At 37.4% G+C, this 25,141-nt stretch overlaps 3 protein-coding genes and 1 long non-coding RNA gene across 6 annotated transcripts; 3 read left to right on the plus strand and 1 right to left on the minus strand.

Annotated features, from left to right (window-relative positions):
- Positions 1 to 711: 711 nt before the first annotated feature.
- LOC113667841 (peroxiredoxin-1) lies at positions 712 to 9,569 on the plus strand. Of its 2 annotated transcripts, none has more exons than XM_027183698.2 (8): positions 712 to 952; positions 3,508 to 3,614; positions 3,694 to 3,730; positions 6,180 to 6,296; positions 7,112 to 7,234; positions 7,708 to 7,838; positions 8,686 to 8,720; positions 9,345 to 9,569. In XM_027183698.2, exons 1-8 carry the CDS (start codon positions 801 to 803, stop codon positions 9,390 to 9,392), a joined length of 750 nt encoding a protein of 249 aa, XP_027039499.1. In that variant the 5' UTR covers positions 712 to 800; the 3' UTR covers positions 9,393 to 9,569. The 2 variants fall into 2 exon arrangements, with proteins under 2 accessions (XP_027039499.1, XP_027039500.1); XM_027183699.2 differs by lacking the exon at positions 712 to 952 and adding an exon at positions 3,344 to 3,433.
- A 1,637-nt stretch (positions 9,570 to 11,206) lies between these two features.
- Positions 11,207 to 15,470, plus strand: LOC113667839 (uncharacterized). Of its 2 annotated transcripts, none has more exons than XM_089186989.1 (2): positions 11,207 to 11,297; positions 13,081 to 15,470. In XM_089186989.1, the coding sequence occupies exon 2, from the start codon at positions 13,233 to 13,235 to the stop codon at positions 14,514 to 14,516; it is 1,284 nt and encodes a 427-aa protein (XP_089043115.1). In that variant the 5' UTR covers positions 11,207 to 11,297; positions 13,081 to 13,232; the 3' UTR covers positions 14,517 to 15,470. The 2 variants fall into 2 exon arrangements, with proteins under 2 accessions (XP_089043115.1, XP_027039496.2); XM_027183695.2 differs by lacking the exon at positions 11,207 to 11,297 and adding an exon at positions 11,842 to 11,943.
- Positions 15,471 to 16,194: 724 nt separating this feature from the next.
- Positions 16,195 to 23,225, plus strand: LOC113667840 (ATP synthase mitochondrial F1 complex assembly factor 1). The gene is made up of 10 exons (XM_027183697.2): positions 16,195 to 16,414; positions 16,922 to 17,009; positions 17,905 to 17,967; positions 18,562 to 18,624; positions 19,061 to 19,111; positions 19,436 to 19,483; positions 20,105 to 20,200; positions 21,864 to 21,930; positions 22,058 to 22,098; positions 22,895 to 23,225. The coding sequence occupies exons 1-10, from the start codon at positions 16,212 to 16,214 to the stop codon at positions 23,084 to 23,086; spliced, it is 912 nt and encodes a 303-aa protein (XP_027039498.2). The 5' UTR covers positions 16,195 to 16,211; the 3' UTR covers positions 23,087 to 23,225.
- Positions 19,944 to 21,292, minus strand: LOC149037159 (uncharacterized). Its single transcript, XR_016181413.1, has 3 exons — positions 21,129 to 21,292; positions 20,915 to 21,046; positions 19,944 to 20,336 (listed from the first exon to the last, which is right to left on the minus strand). It is a non-coding gene; the product is annotated as an uncharacterized LOC149037159 (long non-coding RNA).
- Positions 23,226 to 25,141: the final 1,916 nt, after the last annotated feature.

Raw genomic sequence — 25,141 nt, forward strand, 5'->3', positions numbered from 1 at the left:
TTCCCCGACAGGTGTTTAAATTGTGAGATATAAAAATGGAAAAGTGGAAATCTATATTCAGAATGATTGAGCACCCTTAGACCCTTTCCCATGACGCGTTTTATCACCCACATTAAGTACTACGGAAGGAAACCACACCCCATCCTTTACCTCTTATCGCTCGGTCAGAATATCGCTGCGAGGGATTTTATCGTTTAGGTCTTCTAAAAAGAAAGGGACAGTGCTCTGAATAACTTGATATTTTAGCACCGATTTCTCCGGGGAAGGGGTGATTAAGGGCTTTTTAAACCGCCCGGAACTCTCTCGTGAAGAGTACTCTTGGCCCTATGCCAAAATTAGAGAAGAAACATCTCAGATAAACATAGATATTTATATCCGTAGCTCTTAGAGTTGAACGAATGCTTGAAGTTGATACAAAACAATATTTCACAACATTTGGAGAAAATAATTGAAACTCCTTGCTGTTGTGCGCGTTTTGACTTCAAGCTCTAATGCTCCTTTAACTTTTCGCTGCTCCATCGCCATTATTTTCATCGAGCGCCAAAACGCAAGCCATCAAACTTTCTTTAACCGGTTTTTTTTTTTTATTTCGGTCGATGCGTTCGAAGAAAATGCCGCTGTCTTTACTTTCTTCTAAAGAGGTTTCTAGTTCCTTATTTCAGCAAGTCCATTCCAAAATTTATTTTTACATGGAAGTCGCTAACGCAGTGCGGGCTCAACAAAGTATAAAGTTCAACCTTTTCCACATCGTTGATTGTGTGACCTGTTTTCTTTTCTTTTGACAACTGTTCCACTTCCCAATGGCTGCTGCAGGATTTTCCCTCGTTGCAAGAAGAATCTCTCCTCAAATTTTCCGTTCTTTTAGTCCCAAAATCAATCTGCAGCAGGCTCGGAGAACGGTTCCTTTAAACGAATTGTGTCGAAGTACCTTCGCGTTGCAACACCGATTAAGGTACGATAGTATTAAGGTCCGCTTTCTTCTTGTAATTCAAAATATAGCGAATCATTTTTCCTCAGGTTCAGATTTGCCATGAAGGCAGTGATGGGTTTCTCAAGTATCAACGCATTAGATTATTTACCTTCTTTTTACTCCGACTGCAGACATCAAAATTATATATTCTATTTCCGTAAGTGGGTATTAATGTACGATTTAAGTAGCAATGTTTATTTACTCAAAGAACTTTTAGCTCTCTTTATCCAGTCGATTAATATGGTCAGCTTTTTGTTTACCCAGAGCTATTAAACAGTCCTAAGTACTGACAACCCACTGAATGAACAATTTGGAATGCATTCTTTCGCCAGAACTCGCTTACTCGATCTGCATTATTACCTAGTTAAGACCTTATTCGCGCTTCGCATGCTATTATGTAACGCGTCTGAGGTTTTTTATGAGCACGACTGCAATTATTTTATAATGTTAGTGAAATTTTTTGACTGAGGAGATACGGTTTATAGGCAACTTTTGTTGTTTAGTCAACAGAATCCGCCCGTCTCGGGTGCGGTGTGTTTGAGTTTGTTTGAAACGTCAGTGCTAAATTTAGGCAATGTACTTCCTCAAGGATTTAAATGCAAATTTCCTTGACCTAGCGAATCCGCCCGTTTCGGTTTCTGTGTGTTTGAGTTGTAGTGGTTGAAAAAATTGTTTTATAGAGTGAGATTTTCAAGTAGAGCATGTATTTTTACCTGAAAAGTTTTTAAAAACACACAGCTTCATTTGTCATGATGATTTAATTTATTATAAAATTTTCTTTTTTGGAGAGGAGAGGAGGGTAGAGGAAAGGGCTATGAAATATTTTATCAGGTCATTGTTATTTACTGCCTGGGGTGGGGCAGGGGGGGTGGTCAGAGAATTTTGGTTGTCTCACAGGGTTCTGCAGTATTCTGATGATCCCCTCTCATTTGAAGTCAATTTTCTAAAGTCCCCTCCCTTCATACCCCTCCTCTGCAATGATGATCCCCACTGTTCCCCCCCTGAAAACCATGGAATCCCCCCAAAATCCTCAGATACTCACTACAAAGCAATAAATAGTGGATGGTTGGGGGGCTGATTGGAGAATTTTGGTTGTGTCACGATATTCTGCAGTATACTGATGATCCCTTGTCATTTGAAGTCAATTTTCCAAAGTCCCCTCCCTTTATACCCCCCCCCCCACTCTCTCTTAGCGATAAATGATCCCTCCTCATTCTTACTTGAAAACCACTGAATCCCCCTAAAATCCACTGACCCCTCACCATAAGGCAATAAATAGTGGCAAATTGTTTTTTGTAATTTGAGATTAAGCAGGATGCTCATTTGCCTTTGTATGTATGCTATAGTTTTGCTCTCAATTGTCTGCATGCTGTGGGTTACTTAGACAGAGTTTCTTGTGTTTTGTTTTGTTTTGTTTTGTTTTTTTTTATCCATACTACCAGTGTTCTCCTTTTTAGACAGTAGCCAGTAAAATTTACCACCTGTGTTACCTCTTAACCCTTTAACTCCCATGAGTGATGAAGACAGAATTTCTCCTAACATTATCAATACAATATCAAACAGGTAAGCGATGAGAATTGAGAAAAATATCAACTTAGGAATAATTGGATGATCTAATACTAGATTCTCTGAACTAACATTAAAACAAATTGTATGGTTAACAGTAAGGAGAATTACAAACTTCGTCTGGGAGTTAAAGGGTTAATATCACTTAAAAGTACCTGGAATTCAGGAAAATTCAACAGGTAATAAGATTGCTGCATGGGTTTCTTTTACCTGTCTTGCTTAAAATAAAGTCTGAGAAAATTTACTTCTATTTTTGCTTTTTTGGGTCATGGCCACATCTGTCCTTGCAGAGAGAAAATTAACAAGTCCATCCCAAATTACATACCTTTGTGGGTGTGAGTTCATAGTTGTGAATTGCAAGACACTGTTTGGTATTCAAAATCTTTAATTTGATTTAAACTGAAAATTATGAATGCAATATCAGTTACACCCATTTTATTTCCCCTAGAGAGATTTATGTTATCTTTCTACATAGATTGAGTTCATGAGTCTCTATAGAAATCGCTTTTTAAGGAGAACAATGTCTTTTTTCATATGGAAATTTTACTATACTTAAAAAATTAAGTACATTAGTACAGCTGCTTCAATATTATTCAATGATTTGATAAGACATCTATTAGTTTTTTATTCTCTCCGGGTAAAAAACTGATTTATATATCTTTCTATATACCGTCAAGTGAATTCGTACTTATTTTGGATCGTGCCAGTGCATTCATGCTCTTTTAATTAAGTAATCTTTACAACCCCAGGAAACAACGACAGCGTGTAGCCTCGATTTCATGCGACGGTCAGGAGAGCTAAGTTCTAGGTTACCAAAATAAAGATTGCCTTCACGTGGGTTCCTAGTCAGTTCGATTGTGGAATTACGCCCTGCTAGGAAAGAACCGGTTCATCAAAGTATGTCAACAAATAATACCTGATAAATTAACCACTTAGTTTTCTAATTCTGCTTTTTTTCGTTTATTTTACAGCTCTACGATGAGTAAGGCGTTCATTCAAAAACCGGCGCCGCCATTTTCTGGGACGGCTGTTAACCATTATGGAGAGTTTGTAGATATAAAGCTTTCAGACTTCAAAGGTATGAGATCAGCTTTTTATTGGAAAAAATGTGCTTTATTTCTTTTGATTTCACTAACCGTGTTCCTTTTTATTCGCAGGAAAATATGTGGTGCTTTTCTTTTACCCGCTGAACTTGTAAGTAGACTGAAAGTTAACGAACTGTTAAGCGTAGAATTTACAGGTGAACGGATTTCGTAAGCTTTAGTTTGATTGAACCTTAAACCCTTCTTGCCTGAATAATTAGCTCATCAGTTACCATGAAGTGAATAAGAAAAACAGTTGCAACGCTCCAGTGAAACGTGAAATGCTTGAAAAGGAGCGATTGTAAAGTTAATTTTCATTCCCAATGGTGTTTTCACATTCGATCAATGTTATACTTTTCGTGAATAAATGGTTACGTAATTAACATAGCATTTAAGTTACTGATTGCTTTTTAAAAAAACTTCACTTATTGCTTGCTGAGAACTTTTCGATAGGATAAAATTTGTGACCCATTCGCTGCGAATTTTTTCTGTTGAGACGATTGAAAATTGACGTGAATCGAGTTGAGGCCAGGTTTGTACAGCTGACCTCGATTTCTGATTCGATCTCTATGCATTCGTGTCTTCAATTAATTTCAAGGACACGAGGTCCTTGCACCTCGAGAAGATTAATAGCTGTACTCATTTCACGGCGTCTTTGATCGATACTACAGTACTGTCAAGTTTTCTAAAATTGAAACTCATCGAATCACCAGGTAATGTCCTCGGAAAAAAAAAAACAGTGTGTGTTATAAATACTTATCTTAATATTGGACCACAGACCGATTACGTCAGATCTTAAATCAGTGAGTCGTAGAAATTTCCTTCTTTTAAAATTGTACCTTTTTCGTGCTAAGATACGGAACTTCTTCCATGTGTAAAGCTTTCTCTTTCTATCGTACTCGTTGGCGAAAAGCGTATATCTAATAGTTTGTCAAACTGATTATTGTTAATTTCCGTCGTTGCCTTTTTTCATGTACGTCTATCAATTAGCATGCGAGAAAAGTTTTATACTGCAATTTTAGATCAGGCTACTAAAAAGAGTCTACCAGTCTAATATTTGCGATTAATAATAGCATTAAGAGAACAAAATTTAAAAAAGACAGCCAACAAAGCAATTAATTTTTTCTCAAATTTACATATTAATATTTGTTATCAAACATTTTCTCTGCTTTTAATGAAATTTAGCCAGAACTGTTTATTTTATTAGTCAAACATCTCAAAAGAGGTACAAAGCATACATCAAATGTTTGTCTTGGAAAGGTTACTGTTTTGAGATGTTGTTAATTATTTTAGGTGTACATGTATACTAAAGCAGGTTGAAAGCTGTTTATATGACCTTAGGTGAAAAAAAAAGCTTTTTTTTTTCCACCCAAAACAATTTTACCATCATGTTTTACTAAAGATTGTCTTGGATTTGAAGAACCCACAAAATGCTTGTGTGAAATAAAAAACTCAATCAATTAAGGTGTGCTTGTGCTGCTGATAAACAGCTGTGAACAGCTAAGGGTAATGTTGCCTTAGGGTTGGAAAATTTCAAAAGCTAACTTTCCCTCTGGGACTGGATTAAAATGCATCTTTTGAAGCTCTTTTTCTCCTTATTTGTTATGACTTGTGTAGAACCTTTGTACTCTTATTAAGCCTTTCACTCTCATAAATGACTAAAAGAGAATTTCTCCATACAATGTCTATACATTGACAAGCAGGCAAGTGATAAGAATAAAGAATAACATGGTGCCTTGGGCTCTACAAGCACTAGGCACAAAAATTCATCAGGAGATCGATTAGTTGTTGATCTAGTACCAAATTCTCTGAACTAAGGAGAATTGCTAATGAGATCATGGGTGTGAAAAGGTTAACTCCATTTGCTAAATGTGAGAGCTGCTAATGAGGTGTTAATGGTAGTAATTTTAAATGTTGGGTTTTGAAACGTCAGGAAAAGTAAACTGCTGACTTTCTGACTTGATTTGTCAATCATTCAAGCTGAACACTTTTCAAAGTTAGCATTTGGTGACCAAAATTTGTGGCAGTATCGCAGAGATACATGTAGCTTAAGTAGCCAAAATAAAGGGAAAATGAGCAGAAAAGAAAATTTTTGGAGCGATAAAAATAATTTTTTACACAAGATATACAGTGAGAGTCAATACAATACAAAACAGCATTAACCAAATTCTCACTTTCAGACAACCCTGAAATTTCTTTTGTATTGTGTAGAACAAAATAGAACAGGCACAAAGCTCGTAGCATATTCCCTTAACTAGTACACCTTTAAACTCTTAAGATCTGGTTGTTAATTCTCCCCACTAGCTGCTAGTCATTTCCTTGTTAATTAGATACAAGAATTTGGTGTTAGATCCCGAGAACAACTTCTGTGAAATAAGTTTGAGTATTCTCTTTACCTGTTTGGTAGGTAATGTATGGATATTATGGGGAAAGGGTACATGTTAATCACTTCTGGGAGTTGAAGGGTTAACATACACAAATACTTTGACTTTTGATGATGTTCAAGACACTTGTAAACTAAGTAAGTTGTTCTCAATTTTTTTTTTCCTTTTTATTTTCAGCACATTTGTTTGTCCCACAGAGATCATTGCTTTCAGTGACCGAGTCCAGGAATTTGAAGCAATCAACTGTTCAGTGATTGCTTGCTCTGTGGATTCACACTTTTCACATTTAGCTTGGTAAGAGGGTAACTGATATGGAGAGAATTTATCCTTTACACCTTAATACTGGTATCTGTAGCCGTATCCTCCATAGTCTTTTCCATACATTTCCTTTGGTACTGATAAGGAGAATTTGTTCAACAATCATAGCCTCTTAGGTTGGAAATCATTTCCTTTATTTTTATTAACTTTTTTTAAAGATCCAGCAGTAGTTCTCTAAGGAGAAATTAGATGGTGGTCACTCTCAGGGTTAGCCGAAGCAGAATTGCATGAATCAGTAAGAAGAAGGGAAAACAGATTTTAATCAACATAATATTTAATGAGGAAGCAGCAAGACACTCAAAGCTGTTTTCAGGAGGGTCTTTAACAAAAAATTAAAAACAAATAAATAGCCATAGGAGGGGAAAAAAAATCAATGAAACACTTAACACTTAATTTTGTTGTGGTTATTATCTAGTGGCTCAATGTGAGCTCCAGGTTTTCAGAAAAGCAAGCCAGTGTCTTAATCATTTTTCAGGAGATTTTTGATTGCCTCAAAAGATTCAAGAATCAAAGATGTTAGAAAAAATGTTATGAATGTTAGCTGTCTGTCACTCTAATGTCAGTATGTGTATTCACCATACTGTTCTCTATACATTTTGTAAGGTGCTGATGAGGAGAATTTGTTTGACAATCAAGGTCTTTGGTCGTTGATCATTAACTTTATTCTCTTAACTTAAATGTTTGATTCAGAGGCATTATTTTAAAGAGAAATCAGATGCTTGTCACTCTTTGGGGTCAAAGGGTGTGGATGACGGCAATATTGAGACAATCTTTTTTTCCACTTTCTTCAGGACAAATCAACCACGCAAGAAAGGAGGACTGGGGAAAATGCAGATCCCTCTTCTTTCTGATATAACAAAGCAGATTTCAAAAGACTATGGTGTTCTGTTGGAAGATCAGGGTGTAGCACTCAGGTAAACAAATATAAATTCCTTTAACTCCTAAGATCTTGTTGTTAATTTTCCCTTATAGCTGCTACACATTTCCTTTTTAGTTAGTTGCAAGAATTTGGTGTTAGATCAAGGTGAAAACTTCTACCTGATAAGTTTGAGTATTCTCATTACCTGTTTGTTGGATGATGTACGGATATAATAGGGAGAAGTTACATCTTAATCACCTCTGGGAGTTAAAGGGTTAAGGTTGTTGTTACCCACTGGGGCAGGAAGAGGATTTCAGGGGGGGAGTCAAATTACATGGTTTTCATCAACTATCAATGAACATTTTGAATGCAAACAAGGTAGTCGATGGTAGTGAATGATAATTGAAACCATCATCAACAATCGTGAACAGTTTAAACAGGGCTTTGGTCTGTTACTCTCCCATCCCACCACACAAATCTTAATAACTTTGAGTTAGAGGAACTGGATTTGTGTCTTTTCTGTTGCAGGGGTTTGTTCATCATTGATGACAAAGGGATCCTGAGGCAGATCACAATGAATGACTTACCTGTGGGGAGGTCAGTTGATGAAGTCTTGCGACTGGTTCAAGCATTCAAGTTTACTGACGAACATGGAGAAGGTGAGGAAGACATTGCCTTCTAGCACCTTTTTTTGCTTATTGTAATATGTATAATCTACAGGCCCAGGTTGTTTGAAGCATGGATAACACTATCCACTGGATAAATCTTTATCCAATGAATAACACAGTACATTTTGTTAACACTTATCTACTGGATAGTGATCTATCCATTGGAGAGAATTATTGTATCTTATATAATCTACAGCACCTGTTGTGGTTAGAGCTGTCATACAGTGATTTCATAACCCTTGAACTCCCAAGATCTGACTGTTACTTCTCCTCTCTAGGTACAAGGCATTTCCTTGAATCTTGTTTTTTTTTCTCTTGGGCCCTGCTATTCAAAGGTTGGATAACGCTATCCTCTGGATACATCTTTAAACATTAGATAATGTGATACATTTTGCTATCAGTTATCTGCTGCATAGCGATTTATCCATTGGATAGCATTATCCCCAGTCCGCCCTTTCCACAACTGAATCCTGGTTATTAATCATCCCCTCAAGCTGCAACACATTTCCTTGTTAATTAGTTACAAGAATTTAGTGCTAGATCTAGTAACATCTATCTGATAAGTTTGAGTATTCTTATTATCTGTTTGCTGGCTGACGTATGGAAATTGTTGTGAGAAGTTACTTTTGAATCACTTCTAGGAGTTAAGGGTTGAAGTGAAAGAAAATAAAAGCTATTTTATGTAAGGTATAGGTATGGTAACCACGTTTCAATAAAGAAATGGTAAAGCAAGAATAAGGTATTACTAATCAGAACAGTTTTAGGTGTAATTGTTCTTAGTAATTTTGCTTGTGACATGTGTTCCTAAATAATTTTGTTTTCACATTTGTGTTTTTAGTTTGTCCTGCTGGATGGCGTCCTGGAGGTGATACTGTAAGTAGGGCTTTGTTTGTGTATTCCTTTCAGGTTAAATAATGACTGGTACAGAGAAATTACTCATTGTTGCTCCTGTCACTGAACACTTTAATAAATAACCCTTTAACCCATAAAAGTGACCAGCTTCTAATTTCTCCTTACAACATCACTCTTGAATCAAACATTAAGGTCACAAGAATCAAGGAAATGATCACCAACTTAAAAAGCTCTTGATTGTTAAACAAATTCTCCTTGTCAGCGCCTCAGGAAATGTATAGAGAACAGTATGGAGAATATGCATACTGATGTTAGGGTTTAAAGGGATGCAGGAGTTTAGTATTGGATCAACGAATCATCCCCAAATTGATAATTTTCTTTATTCTCATCACTTATCTGGTTGATATTGCACAGATATTGTAAGGAGAAATTCTGTCTTGGTCACTCATGGGAGTCAAGGGTTAACAACTTCCTTGACAAAACTAAATTAAATTAAGAGGTGTAAATGTTTACTTCCTTGGTTTTATGATGTTCTTACCAACATTTTTCTCTTTTGAAGTATGTACAGTTTTTTTTGCAGTTATTAGATGAGATCTGCAAGCTACTGTATGGCTAATGATTTTCAATACTTTAATTTTTTTTCAGATTGTCCCAGATACTAAAAACAGTGAAAAGTTCTTTTCCAAGCAGTGATAGAGAACTATATAGAATATCATACAATAATATTTGAAACTCTCTTTATCTTTATTTTACTTTTATTTACAAGGAATGAATAGAATATTTAACATAGTGAGTAGGTTTTTTGTTGTTGTTGTTTTATATTACGGTTTTTTCTTAGTTGGCTCTATAATAAACTCTTTCATATTCTTATTTGAGTGTGTTATTATATTTTGGCAAACCCAGCCATCATTTTGAGCTATTTATCCCCAAGAGTGACAAGTATCTAATCTCTCTTTATAATATTACCCCTGATTCAAACATAAAAGTCACGAGAATGGATGAAATGATCACCAACTAAAGAAGATTGTTAAACAATTCTCCTTGTCAGAAAGAAATATTTTTTGAATGAATGAGGAGGAAGAAGGGAATCATATCGGTGAGTTTCGTTATTGTTTTCCCAAAGGAATCGTATCCGATTTAAATTTTGGGTGTAGCGTCGATTCAATCAATTTTTTGTTCCTTTTAAGAAAATAATATCACATCGGTTGCGGTCGAAAATATTCACTGTAACGTGGTCTTTATCACTTATCCGGCTTCAACCTTGAAATATGTTTCATATACAGCTATTCCTAACGTTGACTGGTAAACGGAGTTAAATTCTTAAAGACCCATGACGCACATGATGTCAGGTCACCTTTAAACTATCCTAAAAGAGTTTCTATATGGCTCAAGAGAGTATAAACTGTTTCTTTTATCTCGATATGGTTCTGATTTCCTAAGGTTGGCCTGACAAGTGGCATATTTCAGTCATGACTGGACTTCATCCAACTTTTTAACCCCCCGCATTTCGTTGGTTGGCCCTTACAGTTGGCCGTCCTCTCTTCCCTTTAGGAGGAGAGGATGGCCGATATCACGATAAAAGACATGGAGAAAAATTAGATACCATGCTCAGGGGTAGTTTATCTCGCATATTTGGCTACTCAGGCAACCTCTACTAAATGTTTGCATTAACTGGCAACAGCAGTAACTAATACGGCAAGATTGCACGCTAGCATGTTACGATTTAGTGCATGAATGATAAGTATTAATTATCCCTTTATGCTTGCCGAGTGATCAACACTTTGCAAATTTCCTGTTGTGATGCCCTTTCAATAAAGTTTTCCCCTTCATCCCTAGAATATTTTCATTTTGTCGGAAAGGTGTGAAATTGTATCGGTCAGCGGGGCTCTCCCGTACCTCTTCAGTTATCCCCTCTATCCGTCATTTCCTTATAAAAGGATAACGCTAGTTTGTGAATGCGTGTGAATGTATACACCCATCACTTTGATTAGCGCCATCTTTTCGTGCGTCGGCATGAAAACTGCGATATGTTTGATGTCCATCAGTAAGTTCATACCCATCCGATTGGTGAAGGCTCCTTTCAAAAGGGACCCCACGACTGTAGCACCTTGCCTTGCCTAAACTTCTTCACATAAAACTGAGCAATCATCTTGGAGAATATTTATAATAACCTACTATTATAACTACTTAATGGAAAAAAATTGAAAATTGTCTCTTGGGAAATGATGGCCAATTTTAAGTCAGCACTGAACAAGGCCAGTGAACAAGCGCGCAAAGTCACATGGGTAAACATACTTGGTTAATTTAGTTAGGAGTGCATAAGTTTTAAGCCTTGTGGCAACAAGGCCTAAACAAAAATTTATATTTCTAAATGAGAAGAGTAGAAATAATCACGTTATAAAACCTTTGGAGAATAAATCGGACTTTCATCGTATCCAGAGCAAGTAAAACAAAGTTAATCCAGCAAACGAGTGAGTCTGCTGATCAAAACACGCAAGGGCTCAAACCTTTTCGAAGAAACGGCTTCAAAGCGAAAGGAAAAGCATTTTTAAAAATTGTGATTACAACTGAATGAGGAGGAAGAAGTGAATCATATCGGTGAGTTTTGTTATTGCTTTCTTAAAGGAATCGTAGCCGATTTAAACTTTGGGTGCAGCGTCGATTTAACCAATTTTTTGTCCAATTTGAGACATTAAATCATATCGAGTGTGGTTGAAAATGTTCGCTGCAACGTGATCTGATCTTAATCATCTATCTTGCTTAAACTTCAAATAAAACTGAGCAATCATCTTGTGGGATAATATAATTTTAATGAACTAGTATTATCATAATTAATTAATAAGAATTTTGCGCAGTTGAAAAATTGTCTCTTGGGAAATGATGGCCAGTTATGACGCAGCATTGAAAAAGGCCAGTGAACAAGCGCGCAAAGTCGCATGGGTAAACACACCTGGTTAGTTTAATTTTTTCGTCTTGTGGCAAGAAGTTTGAACAAATACTTAGATTTCTTAACGAGAAGAGTGAAAATAATCATGCTACAAGACCTTTAACAAATATATAGGACTTTCATCGTATCTAGAGCAAGTGAAAACAAAGCTCATGCCACGAACGAGTGGGTCCGCTGATCAAAAATACAAGGGCTCAATCCCTTATCTTTTGCAGAAACGACATCAAAACGAAAGGGAAAAGTGATTTTCAAAATTTTGATTACGACTGAATGAGGAGGAAGAAGGGAATCATATCGGTGAGTTTCGTTATTGTTTTCCCAAAGGAATCGTATCCGATTTAAATTTTGGGTATAGCGTCGATTTAACCAATTTTTTGTCCCTTTTAATAAAATAATATCATATCGGTTGCGGTCGAAATATTCGCTGTAACGTGATCTTTATCATTTATCCGGCTTCAACCTTGAAATATGTTTTATATACGGCTATTCCTAACGTTGACTGGTAAACGGAGTTAAATTTTTAAAGACCGTGGTGCTCATACCAAGTAGAATAAAATCTTTCACTTTTTCACAACTTCCGGTTTGTCATGAGATGATTCACTAACTCGGGGTCAACGAGATAAATCAACCCAGATAAATTTAATGTGAAGTTAAGGTAACAGCAATCTTCACGCTCGAGGGTGAAGAAAACTTAAATTATCTCTGAATTTTCTGGTTTTGCAAAAATATGTCAAAGATTAGATATAGGTGTAAAAATTTCCGACTAATTTTGGAACATTTTCGTGTGGACTTTCTTGCTCGTTAGGGTAACTGGCGGTGATGGAATAAAATCGACAACAGATCGCGAAAATTTTCGCACACTTTTTTTCGGTAATCAAAGGAATTTACAATAAAATGATGAATTAGGAATTTTATGTGCAAAGTTAAATAAATGATTTCGGAAAATAAAGACATTTCTTCTGTCTCGGTCTATCCTCGTATACTATTAATGAAAACATGATACCCGTGTAAACAAAGAGCTCACGCCGATTCCATGCCTGTCGTAGGTTTATCTTATTTTCAGAAAGAATTTAACCTCATTACACCCTAACATCAATATGCATATTCTCCATACTGTTCTCTATATATTTCCTTGAAAAAGCTTATAAGGAAATTTTTTTAACAATCACGACCTTGAGTTCTTTAATTTGTGATCACTTTCTTTATTCTCGTGACCTTTATGTGTGTGTGATTCTGGGGTTGAAAGGAGAAATTAGATGCTAATCACACTCTAAGAAGTTAAAAGATAAATGTACATCGATAAAAAGTAATGCAAGTTTTTCGGTGTGAAATGTCTCGTTTGATGCAGTTGGATTGAAAGTTTGCGAAAAGTTATCTCGCGTATCTGTCCGAACCAACCAGAAAATTGACCATTGTGTTTTTATTCTTTTTTAGTTAAGTAAAGGAGTGATCGCTGTTTATTTTGCATGGTTTATTCAAAGATCTTTGCCAAAGGCGCCAACATGAAAAAGAATGGCTGATCCAGTGTAAAAGGTTTCAGAGATGGTTCTGTCCAGAAAGTTAAAGACATAACTACTAGTTCTAGCATGGCAAAGCAAACTCGATTAAGCCTTCAAAGCAACGACTTGCAGAACGATGATGAAATCCAACTATCGCATGACGAAACAGCTATGGGCGGAAACTGTTTGGTTGATTGTCAAAGCAGTACAATACCAGCCAATCAGGTGATGAATGTAGAGTTTACAAAACTCGCAGATGATACTTACCGCGGCACGGTTTGGGGTGCAAAGTTGGTTGAAATCGTCTCTGAAGGAAAAGGTTCAAAAGGACAGAACTCTGTGAATGTTTATAGTTCCTCAGATGAAGAAGAGGAATCCGCCTCAAAGAACCAAGAGATCAGAACAAAACGGAGCAGAAGGCATCGGAAAGACAAACGACCCTCGTTGAACATAATCATTTACTCTCTTCCGCTTAAAATGCCAGTTGTAGCAAAACGAGGATGTCTGAATTCTTCATCGTATATCTGTCTCATAGCAAAGCTAAAAGATCTACAAGATAACGGAGATTTTGAAGGACATGAGCGACGGATACAATTGGCGGAAAGGCGTGCTAAAAACACAGACTTGCGAGCAAGTTTGAAGATTGAGCGCGCAGTTGCACTGTACATGCAAGGCAATGTTAAAGAAGCCAAGAAAATTGCAAAAGAAGTCTTTGACCTGGAGAAGCAAATGGAAAACCCTGAAGTTCTGACAGCACGAGCTTTCAACCTTCTCACATCGATCTACAAAACTCAAAAAAAATTCGGAAATGCGTGGACATGCGTGCAACGGGCTACAACAGCTCTCAAGTACCACGACTCGTCTGTCGATAGAGCTGAGCTGCATCAAAGCTATGGGGGATTGATCAGCTCTATGCTTGCTGTGGGACGTTGCGGCATTTCCCTGAAGGACGAAGCCTACAACTCATACACAATAGCACTGGACTGTGCAACTGATCCTGTCGATATGGAGTACATAATTGTCAAGATGGCAAAGTTATTACTTGGAAGCGATAAGCTCGTTAGCGAGGACGATGTTATACAAGCTAAGAAGCACCTTGATTCTATTGAAGACGGACCAGATGCCGATAACATGGCGGTGGGGACAAAAATTAATCTAGTTCTTTTGCGGTCCGATCAGTTCCGTTTAGAAGGGAATGTTGCAATGGCAATGGAGAAAGCGCTCGAAGCGTGCGCACTTATCGAAAAATATGATGGCTTTGAGCGTCAACTTGCTTCTGCTCAGAAGCGAATTCATCGCCTCTCCGAAATTTTTACTCCAGAATGCGGATCATCGAAAGGGGCCGTTGGCGATGGATCTAGCAGTGATTGACTTGCTTAACACCCTTTGCATCCTGACATCAGTATGCATATTCACTATAATGTTCTCTATACATTTCCTAACGTGCTGACAAGGAGAATTTGTTGAACAATCAAGAGCTTCTTTAGTTGATAATCATTTCCTTCATTCTCGTGACCTTAATGTTTTATTCAGAGGAGATTCTTTAAAGAGAAATGAGATGGCAGTCTCTCCAAGGGGAAAAAGAGTTAAAGCGAGAGGCTGAGAGCGATAAGGATTGGTTCCATCCGCCCAATGGTAACTTCAAAATCCGTAGATCGTGTATTTCATTTTTCATGTTCACAAACGAACCTGTTAACTTATACTTACGTTGAGTTCCCTTTTTGTTGTTATGCTGTTAAATGTGGCGCTAAATGCATGTAAAAATTAACTACTGGGGTCGGCAAAGGCGAATTTTTCACGAATTCGTAAAATTCAGCTCTATTGAAGTGTTAATTCTGACGTTTGAGTGACATGGGAACGAATTAGTCAGAAATTAATATTCTGATGGCACGTTGAAGAGGTTCGCGTGGCATCATGGAAGTTTCGGATTATTTCAGCGTTTCGCGGGAAAATTAAGTCATTCTGTATCAGTCCTATGTTAAACCATTTTCTTTTTTTTTTCGTATTGATTTAATTTTTGTTCTCCTAATCCCTGTAAAATATCACTACTTATATTGATATTTCTTTGTGATAAGCAGTGTAACCTGATTAGTTTACTCTTTCCTCGGGGTATTGTGCTGCTGCATTAGATGAGGAATACGTTTCCACATATTTTTTGGCCGCTTCTGAAGGGTGGTTTTTTAGTGGTTTTTCGTATCTGGCGTAGCACAGGTTCTTTTGTAGAACCCTTAGTTTTCAGCGTATACATCTTAAGATCATATTAGGGTTCGTATACTTCAAGACTGGCTGACTTGTCCTAAATAAACTTTTCACATTGAATAACTCATCTGAGTGTAGTCAGAATTATTTCTTGTTCACTAAGTATTTTCCAAAAATTATTTAAGTAAAGTCCTCAATGCAGAGACGGATGAAGAACGCTTTTTGAGGAACTAAGAATAGGAGGAGGGGATATTTATCAAAATACGACTTTATATCTCAATGAGATATATCTCATCGTCTCAGTCCTGCGGACCTCCATTATGGTCTCACTGTGAGAGGCGTGGTCCATTCAGTCCATTATCAGTCAAGAGCCTCTTCAGTTGGTGATCATTTCCTTTCTTCTCGTGACCTTAATGTGTCATTTAAGGGTGATATGTGAGGAGAAATTGGATGCTAGTCACTCGTAGAGATCAAGGGCTTAAGAGGGAAGGCGTCTTAAATTTGCCTTTGACGTGCGTTTGAAGCAGCAGCCCAACGTCCCACGGACGACAAGAGAAGTCTCAGATGCGCGTCATCAAAGGAGTACTCTTGCACAATCTTCGCTACACTGAACCAATCCATTTCTTTTTCTTTCTGAAATAAATTTTAGTTGTCTATGTGTGCGAACAAGCTATTATTTCAAGCTTCTTTCTTAATTCCCTTAAAATTAGTCTTCATGCTGCTAAAATGACCAACAAAATCTTGACGTACTCACTCACAGTAGTGAATGAGCAAAGATGAGTTTTCTAAGCCAGGCAGGTGTGGGTTTGTCAGTGTGATAGTTATAATTAGTGATTTTTACACCACCTTGTAGACAACAAATCCAACATGGCTGCCACCGTTCGTATTTGTTCGTGTGTAAGAAATCTCATGAAAGCAACCCCTTGTTTCCAAGGTGTCAGGTCTCAGATTGGAACTATTGCAAGAATAAGAGTTTTTTCTACAAGTGATGAAATAGAATCTAATCCTTTTTACGATAAATACGCGGAAAGAATCAAGAAAGTGAGGAATGAGATCAAAGACGGCAGGATGTAAGTAGTAATGTTTACCTTGTTGTGCAAAATGAGTAAGAAAACAGGGCAGTTGCTAATTGTACGGGTAAGATTTCTGAATAACACCATATTATATCATGCATACTGTTCTTGGATAAGGAAAACAATGGCGAAAACAGGAGATTGCCTTTAGAGCTCAAGGAGTTTTTTAGAATATTATGGGAAATCTTTCCAGAAAAACAGCTAATCAGAACGTAAGAATATGCTAGCAGTCGTACATTCGACGGTATTAAAACCAATCATCCCAATTTTTAACCCTTAAACCTAAAGAGTGACCAGCATCTACTTTCTCCTTAATGTAATACTGCTGAATCATTCAGTAAGATCATGAAAATAAATGAAATGACCACCCACATAAGAAACTTTGATTGTTAAATGATTTCTCAGAGTCAGTTCCAGTAGAAATGTGTAGGGAATAATAAGGAGAATATGGATACTGATGTTAGGGTGTAAAGGTTGAAAGTCTCTTCACACTTTTTTTTGAAGAAAGGACAAAAGCATTGAGGAGAAGTTTCGTGTTGACACAAAAGCTAAAGAGGAAGCTGAAAGATTCAAGAAGAAAGTCCAAAAAAAGGTAACTGATTTAAATCTTATGAGTGATAAATTGGCATAAATTATATGAAAGTTGGGTATACTCTACTAGTGACAGCACTGTCACTGATGTTGTCTTACCCAATGATACAACATAAGGTCTGAGGTGGATTGTTAAGCCAAGAGTCTGATATATAGTACAGACACTTGATGACAAAAATCTTGAGGGGTTTTACTGAATTTTTCTACAAGTGGCACTTAATGGTGTGGGATAGGCAGCTGTGCCAAAAGGCTAAACCCAAATAGAAAATCCTGCTTGCAGAGTAAACAGACAGTGGTAAGGGGCAGTGGCAGTTTTATCGAAACCTCTGTGACACCTAAAGAGCATGGTCCATGAATGATGAAACTCAATGGAGTTATCGGAAATGTGCGTGCAGATGCATAATCAGTGATTCATCTTTCCATCATTCATGGATTCTTTTTCTGTGGTAATCCTTTTCTTACAGGAAAGCTTGGATAACTTCTATCATTCATGATGGTTGTTATCATATATATATGACCCATATTGCTTAAAGCCTTTGGGTATCACTGTTCATTGTTAATGTTTTCTAGGTGTCAATGTTTTGGCAATCTGGTAGACACCAACTTGATGTGTACATACTGTAAATATACTAAATCAATGTAGAAGGTTAAGCCAGCAGAAGAAACAGACTCTTAGATGTTTTGGATTAAACAGTATTGTGGAGACCCATTCAAGCAATTATTCCTGATGAAAAATAACACCAAAAGAGACACCAAACAACCTGTTATTGTTGAAAATTAAAGTTACTGACTAGAAAGGCAAAAACAGTGTATTCAAGTTCCATCTTTATTTTAACTTAAATAATATACTCTTATCATTTATTTATAAACAGAAATGTTTAATTTTGACTTGACAGAGCTCACTCCTTGGAAGCAATCCCTTGTCATCCAGTGGAGAAATGTCAACATATGGACAGAAGGTTTGATTTGATTCAATTGATAATTGAAGAGTTTGTTTGAATGTATGCAAGTTTTTTCCAAGTCTTCCACAGAAAACATGTTAATGTCATAAATGAAACCGCTTTTGTATTATACCCTCCAAATAATATGTGCTTCTTGACTGAATGGGGGGGTGCCTTCAGTTTGGCCTGACCAAACTCAGTCAATGACCATGTTATTAGACATGATTACTAATAAGTATGAAACATTTCAAAAATTTTATTTCAACCTTGATAGGATGTACTTGTATTGAAAAGAAGAGTGTACACTCAACAACCACTTAAAACATTCTGCAGTTACCTTAAAAACTTTTCCCTTTTTTCTTAGAGTCAGAACAAACAACTCACAATTATTCAAGAAGGGTAACTCATTTTCTCATTCAACAAATTCAATTCACAATCTCAGAAAATGTGAAAGAGCCTTGTGAGTGCAAGGTGGGATGGCTTTTTCTGGACTGGCTTGTGTCAACCTGTTTGTGCCATGTACACACGTCAAAATTCATTATTAATATTTTTTCTGATTTGATCAAGTATATTTTTAATTAGCAATTGCTATTCCTGTTCTTCATTTTCCAGACATTGAACTCCATTATGCATCTGGATAAGATTATGGACAAAAGTGCAGATGAGATTGGACAGGTGAGAACTTCAATAAATTTGAAAAAGATCCTTTTTCCCTTCTAGTTATGATGTTCTGAAATAAATAGAGACAATGGAATCGAAATTCCTAAAGCAAGGATCCCTATTATCAAAACATACAACAACCAATCAGTCTTTGAAAGCTGACCTATGAGGGAAGGACATCTAGTAGTTGGAATAATAATGATGATCGAATTGCACCAATGACAGTGTTCTAAAACACACCAATGACAGCAAACTGCATAATGTTGTAAATAGTGGCTTGAACAAAGATTGTCTTGTCTTACCAACCTTGTATTTTCCGTCAGTACTGTAAGTTATGGAAACTAATTTTTTTCTTTCGAATTATGTCCTGCAAGCTTTGTGCTTATATGGACAGTATGGACCTTGAACTCAGTTAATAAAAAGGTATTTTATTCTACTTATGTGTCTGCAGATCTGGAGAGAATATCACAGGAACAAGGACTGCATCAGTGCTATCATCCCAGTGAGTGAGAATGAAAATTTTCTCAGAAAAATTTGCTACTTGATAATAATTACAGTGTTCCTTACGATGACTATGTATCTGAAGTCAAGGTTTTTAAATTATAATATTGTACCCAATTGCAAGAATTCTAATTGAGGTACCAGTGCATTTTAGGTTTGGCCAAATATGATCATTTTGTTTGTGGTTTTTTTGTATCTATAACTGAGATGGGTGATGCTTAAGCAATAGCCTACCCTTTTTATCAGTTTACTGGCATAATAACCCACACAGGATATTGAAAGAACACAGGCAAAACTTGTACATCTTTTTTTTTCTCCTTTGTAGAGCACTGTGTATGACAGGATGGAAGAGCGATTTCTCAAGTTTCCACTGGTAAGTGGATGTCAATAGTTTTTAGACATCACTTTTAACACAGTTGACAGTTGTTTCCTTGTTGTGGAAAATTTCTTATGTTTGTAAAATTCAAACAACAATTTTCTCTTCCTACCCCCCTCTCCCCATCTATCTTTTTAGTATTTGTGTGCAGTAAATGTGATTTACAAACATGAGCCAATCATTTCTTCAGACTTAAACTTTGACATTAGAAATCGTTGTTAACACTTTTGAGTACTCTTGTTTTGTCTTGTCTTGTCTTTTTTTGCAATTCAAGTTTTAGTTTTTGAGCTTTCTTTCATTGCAAAGTTGTTACCAGTTTGTTTTGGGAAATAAGAAGTTTCAAAATCTCTATTGAAGCCAAATGGTGTAGTTAGTTACATCTTTTTAATCGCAGAGTTGGGATCTAGGCTCTTTTTTGCAAATTCAAATTAGATTTTTTACACCTGCTCGTGACAGCTAAGTAGAATTTATCCTTTATTGTTACAGAGTCATAGAGAGTTACAGCATTCAAGCACTGTTTTCGTTGATATGCACTTAAAAATAACACGTTGTTTTAACACATGAAACAGTCAGGATACCGTCCTCAGCATATCCACTCAACTTTTTTTTTAATTTCAGTTCCTCTACCCTCTTCCAAGAGAACAGGGATATGAATACGTGTATTCCGAATTCAAAGACCACAAGTGCTATTTCACTTCTCTCCTTCATTATCAAGTAAGAGAGAATCATTATTGTGCCTTTATAACTCTGTTCTGTAACCACTTGAGTTACCTGATAGCCAGGTGGACAGTGAATATGCGTTTTTGTCATCATTATCCTCGTCTTCGATTATTCTGCACAGGTTGCCGGCCTGAAGTAAAGTATTTGTTTTCAATGGAGTGCTAAATGTAATCCGATTGATGGTTTAGCGTAACCCTGCTCCGTGATTGGTTTAGAAATCTCCCGCCAACCTCTCAACCAATAAGATTCAGAACGTGGACCAAACCGCGTCTTGCTCATTCGCGTTTTTCCGGGCATTACCTTGTTCTATGATTGGTTTAGAAAAATCTCCCTCCAACCTCTCAACCAATAAGAATCAAAACAGAGACCAATCGCGGCTTAGTCACCTGCGTTTTTCCGCGCTTTACCTCAAAACGTGGACCAATCGCGACTTGGTCACTCGCGTTATCCCGCGCTTGAGGCAGTTTGCTCGTTTTTGCCTTGAGTTTTTATTTGTTCCCTGTGATATTTTTCCTTGTTCTAATTGGACGATGTTAGAGCTTTGGTTTTGTTTTCAAGGAAATTATTTGATATGCGCTCGAACAACAGTTTTCAAGGTTCTCCCCAACCGACGGTCACTTCATTACACGCTGTTAGAAGGAGTGGGAATTAATTCTTGTCCACAGTAAGCAAACGGGGAATAAAACGATTATTCTGATATCATCATACCTTCATTTCTTATCTGGCAGCTTCCATCCTTCGCTCACATTGAGCTGGATTCCTTCCAGGTTGACGGTTTTTTGAGAAGGAAGAACTTTTTTCTTCACTTGGAAAGAGCAGTTTGGTTTTCTACATGTAATACTGCAAAATAACGGAACCGTTGCTAAATGTATCATCTAGACCTCAGCACGAAAAAAAATGTCCACAAACTGCTTTTCTATACCTTTTTGCCACCATGTAATCTTCTTCTCTGGATTGGTAATAGCTCAATGTGACTCCCATTCTGAATTTTCACCAGTGTACAAAACTTTAAAAGAGGGTTTGGTAGAAATCTAGGGTTAAGGGCCTTTTATTACTTTGATCACTGCTTTCACGGAGAGAAAATCTATCTTTTATGACGTAACAAACAGAGTATTTGCGCGCGCAATTACCAGCCAATGAGGTAGAAACGCGCGAGCAGTTGTAAGCCAATAGGATAAAAGCGCGCGAGAAGTTATCAACCAATAGAATAAAAGCGCGCGTAGTGTCTTTCATTATTGTTAGTGATAAATTTGAGTGGTTTTGAAGTACAATTTATGTACGGAAACATCTGAGATTGCATACAACTTTGTTACGAGACACTCATGGATTTATGATTATGCATTATATCCATATCGAAATTTGTGGGCGAAAAGATGAATTTTTTTGATCCAATCATCTAGGATTGGTTTACTAAAGAAGAGATGGATTACCCTAATTTTTCTTTCCTTGGATCCACGATGGATTCCAAAAGCAACCCATTGCGATTTGGTCAAAGGCGTTTTCCCGCGCTTTTGACCGGTGATGTGTGTATACTCTGATTTCTGATTGGTTCCTTGTGATAGTATCCTTTGCTCTCATTGGTCCTCGGGAGCACTTTAGTTTGCCGTGTTTCGCAACAGTGGAAAAGTATTCTTATCCATATAACCTTTTTTTACAGACACGAGGCGAAAACGCACCCTGGTCTCTGGCTATCAAACACTTTACAGACATCAGAGAAAGTAAAGGTCAGTGGTTGTAATTTTTTTCTGTTATGTAATTGATGAAACTGGTTGGCTACTTTTCTATCTTAAGAAAAAAACGAAGGGTTGACGATATTGTGCGACAATGAATTCATTTTCCTTTTTGTTACAGGAATAGTGCTGATGGTTGGAGAAATTGACACAAATGAAATGGTCAGTGAGTTAGATCAATCAGTTGTTTCTTTTGGTTTGTGATTTTCAAATACTTTGAACAGATAAGTGCTTAATGCAGAAGAAAAACAGATTACAAATGGCGAAGGTTCGAAAAAGCACGGTTGATTTTTGCAGTTACACTTCTCGTGATTTAGTGGCTTCAATTTAATCATTATCGCCCAAAATCAAAGCTTCTTGATTTCGGGGAAAATACATTTAAAAGTAACTATTTTAAAACCCTCTTATTCTTTCGAGCCAACACCGCGCTTGGCGCTTGCTGCCACTGACGGCATTTACGGCCTCGACTCTCATTGACTCCTTTTGCTGAACCATTGATTCTGATTGGCTGTTGTTGATTCTGGCGCTATTCGAGCCAGCACCGCGCATGGCGCTTGGTGCTACTGACGGCATTTACGGCCTTGACTCTTATTGGCTCTTTTCGCCGAACCGTTAATCCTGATTAGCTATTGTTGATTTTGGCGCCATTCGAGCCAGCACCGCGCTTGGCGCTTGGTGCCTCTGACGGCTTTAACGGCCTTGACTTTTATTGGCTCTTTTCGCTGAACCGTCGATCCTGGTTAGCTGTTGTTGATTTTGGCGCCATTCAAGCCAGCACCGCTCTTGGCGCTTGGCGCTTGGTGCCACTGACGGCATTTACGCCCACGACTCTTATTGGCCCTTTTATCCGAACCGTTGGTCCTGATTGGGTGATATTTTTTGGCGTTTATTAACCTCGATTCTTATTGGCTCTCTGTACGGTGTTGGTTCTGATTGGCTGTTTTTGTTTTTAATACAGAGCGTGTTGGATGCTCAGTGGCTCGCCTACCAAGTTCAGATGTACTACGCTTCGGAGAGTGACCGTAGAGAGGATATTCTCAAAACATTTAACATCTTCCCAGATAAATTCGATCACATGACAGTGGTCCGGGAACTGAACTCTGAAATTGAAAGTGGGGTCACGATAGGGACTCTCAATGAAAAAAAATGAGCGTTTGTTTGTCCAGAATTACAGAAAGTCAAGAAGAATATTTAAACTCGATGCAAGTTTTGTTCATTTTAAGTCCGTTCTAAACTTGTACGATTTTCACAACCTTTAAAGTACATTAAGACTTTTGAACAGAATAAAAGCTTCAGTGTTGCTCTCTCGTCTTTCCTCTGCTCTCACTTACGAGTAGACCGCTCTTCGATCATGTCTAAACAAACAAATTAAAAAGCACTCTTGCAAAGAAGGACAAACGTGTTCTCGAGGTTTGTGCAACGACTGGGGAATTTGAAGTTTGACAGACGAAGTTGTTCTTCAGCGATACTGAAAATTAAGGTGTCGTTGACACTCGTATGCTTAAGTTAAACGAGGACTACTTTTTAATAATTTTGGCCCATCCGTTGCATTAAAAAAATAAAAAATGCCCCAATGTGAACCCTTCAGGAGCCCTTTGTATTACCAGCGTGGTTAGCAACCACTAAGCGTTTACTGGAGGTGACGATACGCACATCGTGTGACTCCCGTACATTTTGTTTCTTTGCATGTGCAAGTAACAAGTGATGTCATTTGCGTAATATTTCAGAAAAATCAAACAACTCGTCGGTGGAAAAAGCTGCCGAACACTGATGCGAACCCGACGCTATCAAACAAAAACGCAACGTCGCAAACGGACATATATGAATTTGAAAACGCGCACATGAGCTCGCATAGGCGCAAACTGTTTATTTCAGGTTCACACTTAGTCGTATCACGAGAAGCTTTTCATCCACATAGCAATCTGACTAGTTAACTAATCTCGTTCCCAGCCTCCTTGTTCATCGGGCTGAACACGCGCAATTACTGAAAGTATTTTGTTGACGTCATTGATTTGGAATTTATGATGACGTTGACAATCACAATTCCTCTAATCGCTCTGACCAAGGGCTAACGCTCGAAACGTACGGTGGCTAATTTACGTTTTCAACCCAATTGTTAACACTAAATTGCCTGACAATCAGAAAGACAGCGATACCGTTAAAACACACTTTTAGATACAGGACTAAGATTTCTCTTCCCCCGCCTGATTTAGAGCAGAGAGAAGGCCAAACCGTAATTTTATCATTGAAGGTATGTACCATCCTAAAATGCACGCACTTGATCATTGTTTAGCTAGAGATCATTGAATCTTTTGTTCATTTACAGCTCTTCCAAAGCTCCCGGTGACAAACTCATTTGAATTTCAAATTCAGTTAATTTTTCACCTCCCCGTTATCACGTGGAGTGATGTTGAACTCGCCGATGGTAAAATGGCGCTTGAAGTTTTGATGTAGATTCAAACATCCTTTAACTGCGCTCTTGGAAAGTTACAAACGATTTTCCTCAAGGTAAAATTTCCGCATAGCCCCATACTACATTATGCATTCAGTTCTTGGACAGAGAAAACGATTACAAAAACAATACATTGCCATAGGGAAAACAGATTTGTTTGACAATAGTATGGGGCTGTGCGGAAATTTTACCTTCCTCAATGTCGAACAGGGGGAATAAATTATTATACCATGTAGTGGGTCTTAGTGAAGCCCGCGGAAACACCAAATGTAAGAATGGCATCCGTTTTAAGTCATAACTTTCAAGGTAAGCTTAATTACATCATAATTTATCCTTCTTTTGTACCAAATAGTGGAAGTTACGATTCCGAAAAGTGTAAAATATACTATACCTATGTTACTTAATTTGAGAATCTTAGTTTAAGACGAAATTCAATCCATTTTACTCGAGCGAGTGTTGACTGAACGGCACAGAGAGTAGGTGAGGTGGGAGGGGAGGGGGAGTAGTTTTTCTCGGCCTCGAAGGGCACTGCCTCTCTGTCTACGAATTGAAAAATGTTTCCTGTCCAGTGTTTCGTCTCTACTGAAAAAATCCCTCCTATGATTCAAAACCAGGTGGCATCAAGATTGATTCAAGATTGCTTGATACATGTCTAAATGAGGGCACTTAAACGAAGATAAGTTGGTCAAGATTAGTCAGAATCTATAGGAATCGTAATAGGTAACACCTGAAAGGGACGGCTTAATTTGCGCG

This window comes from Pocillopora damicornis, chromosome 11 (genome assembly GCF_964200805.1).
Source record: "Pocillopora damicornis chromosome 11, jaPocDami1.2, whole genome shotgun sequence".
Classification (NCBI taxonomy): Eukaryota; Metazoa; Cnidaria; class Anthozoa; order Scleractinia; family Pocilloporidae; genus Pocillopora; species Pocillopora damicornis.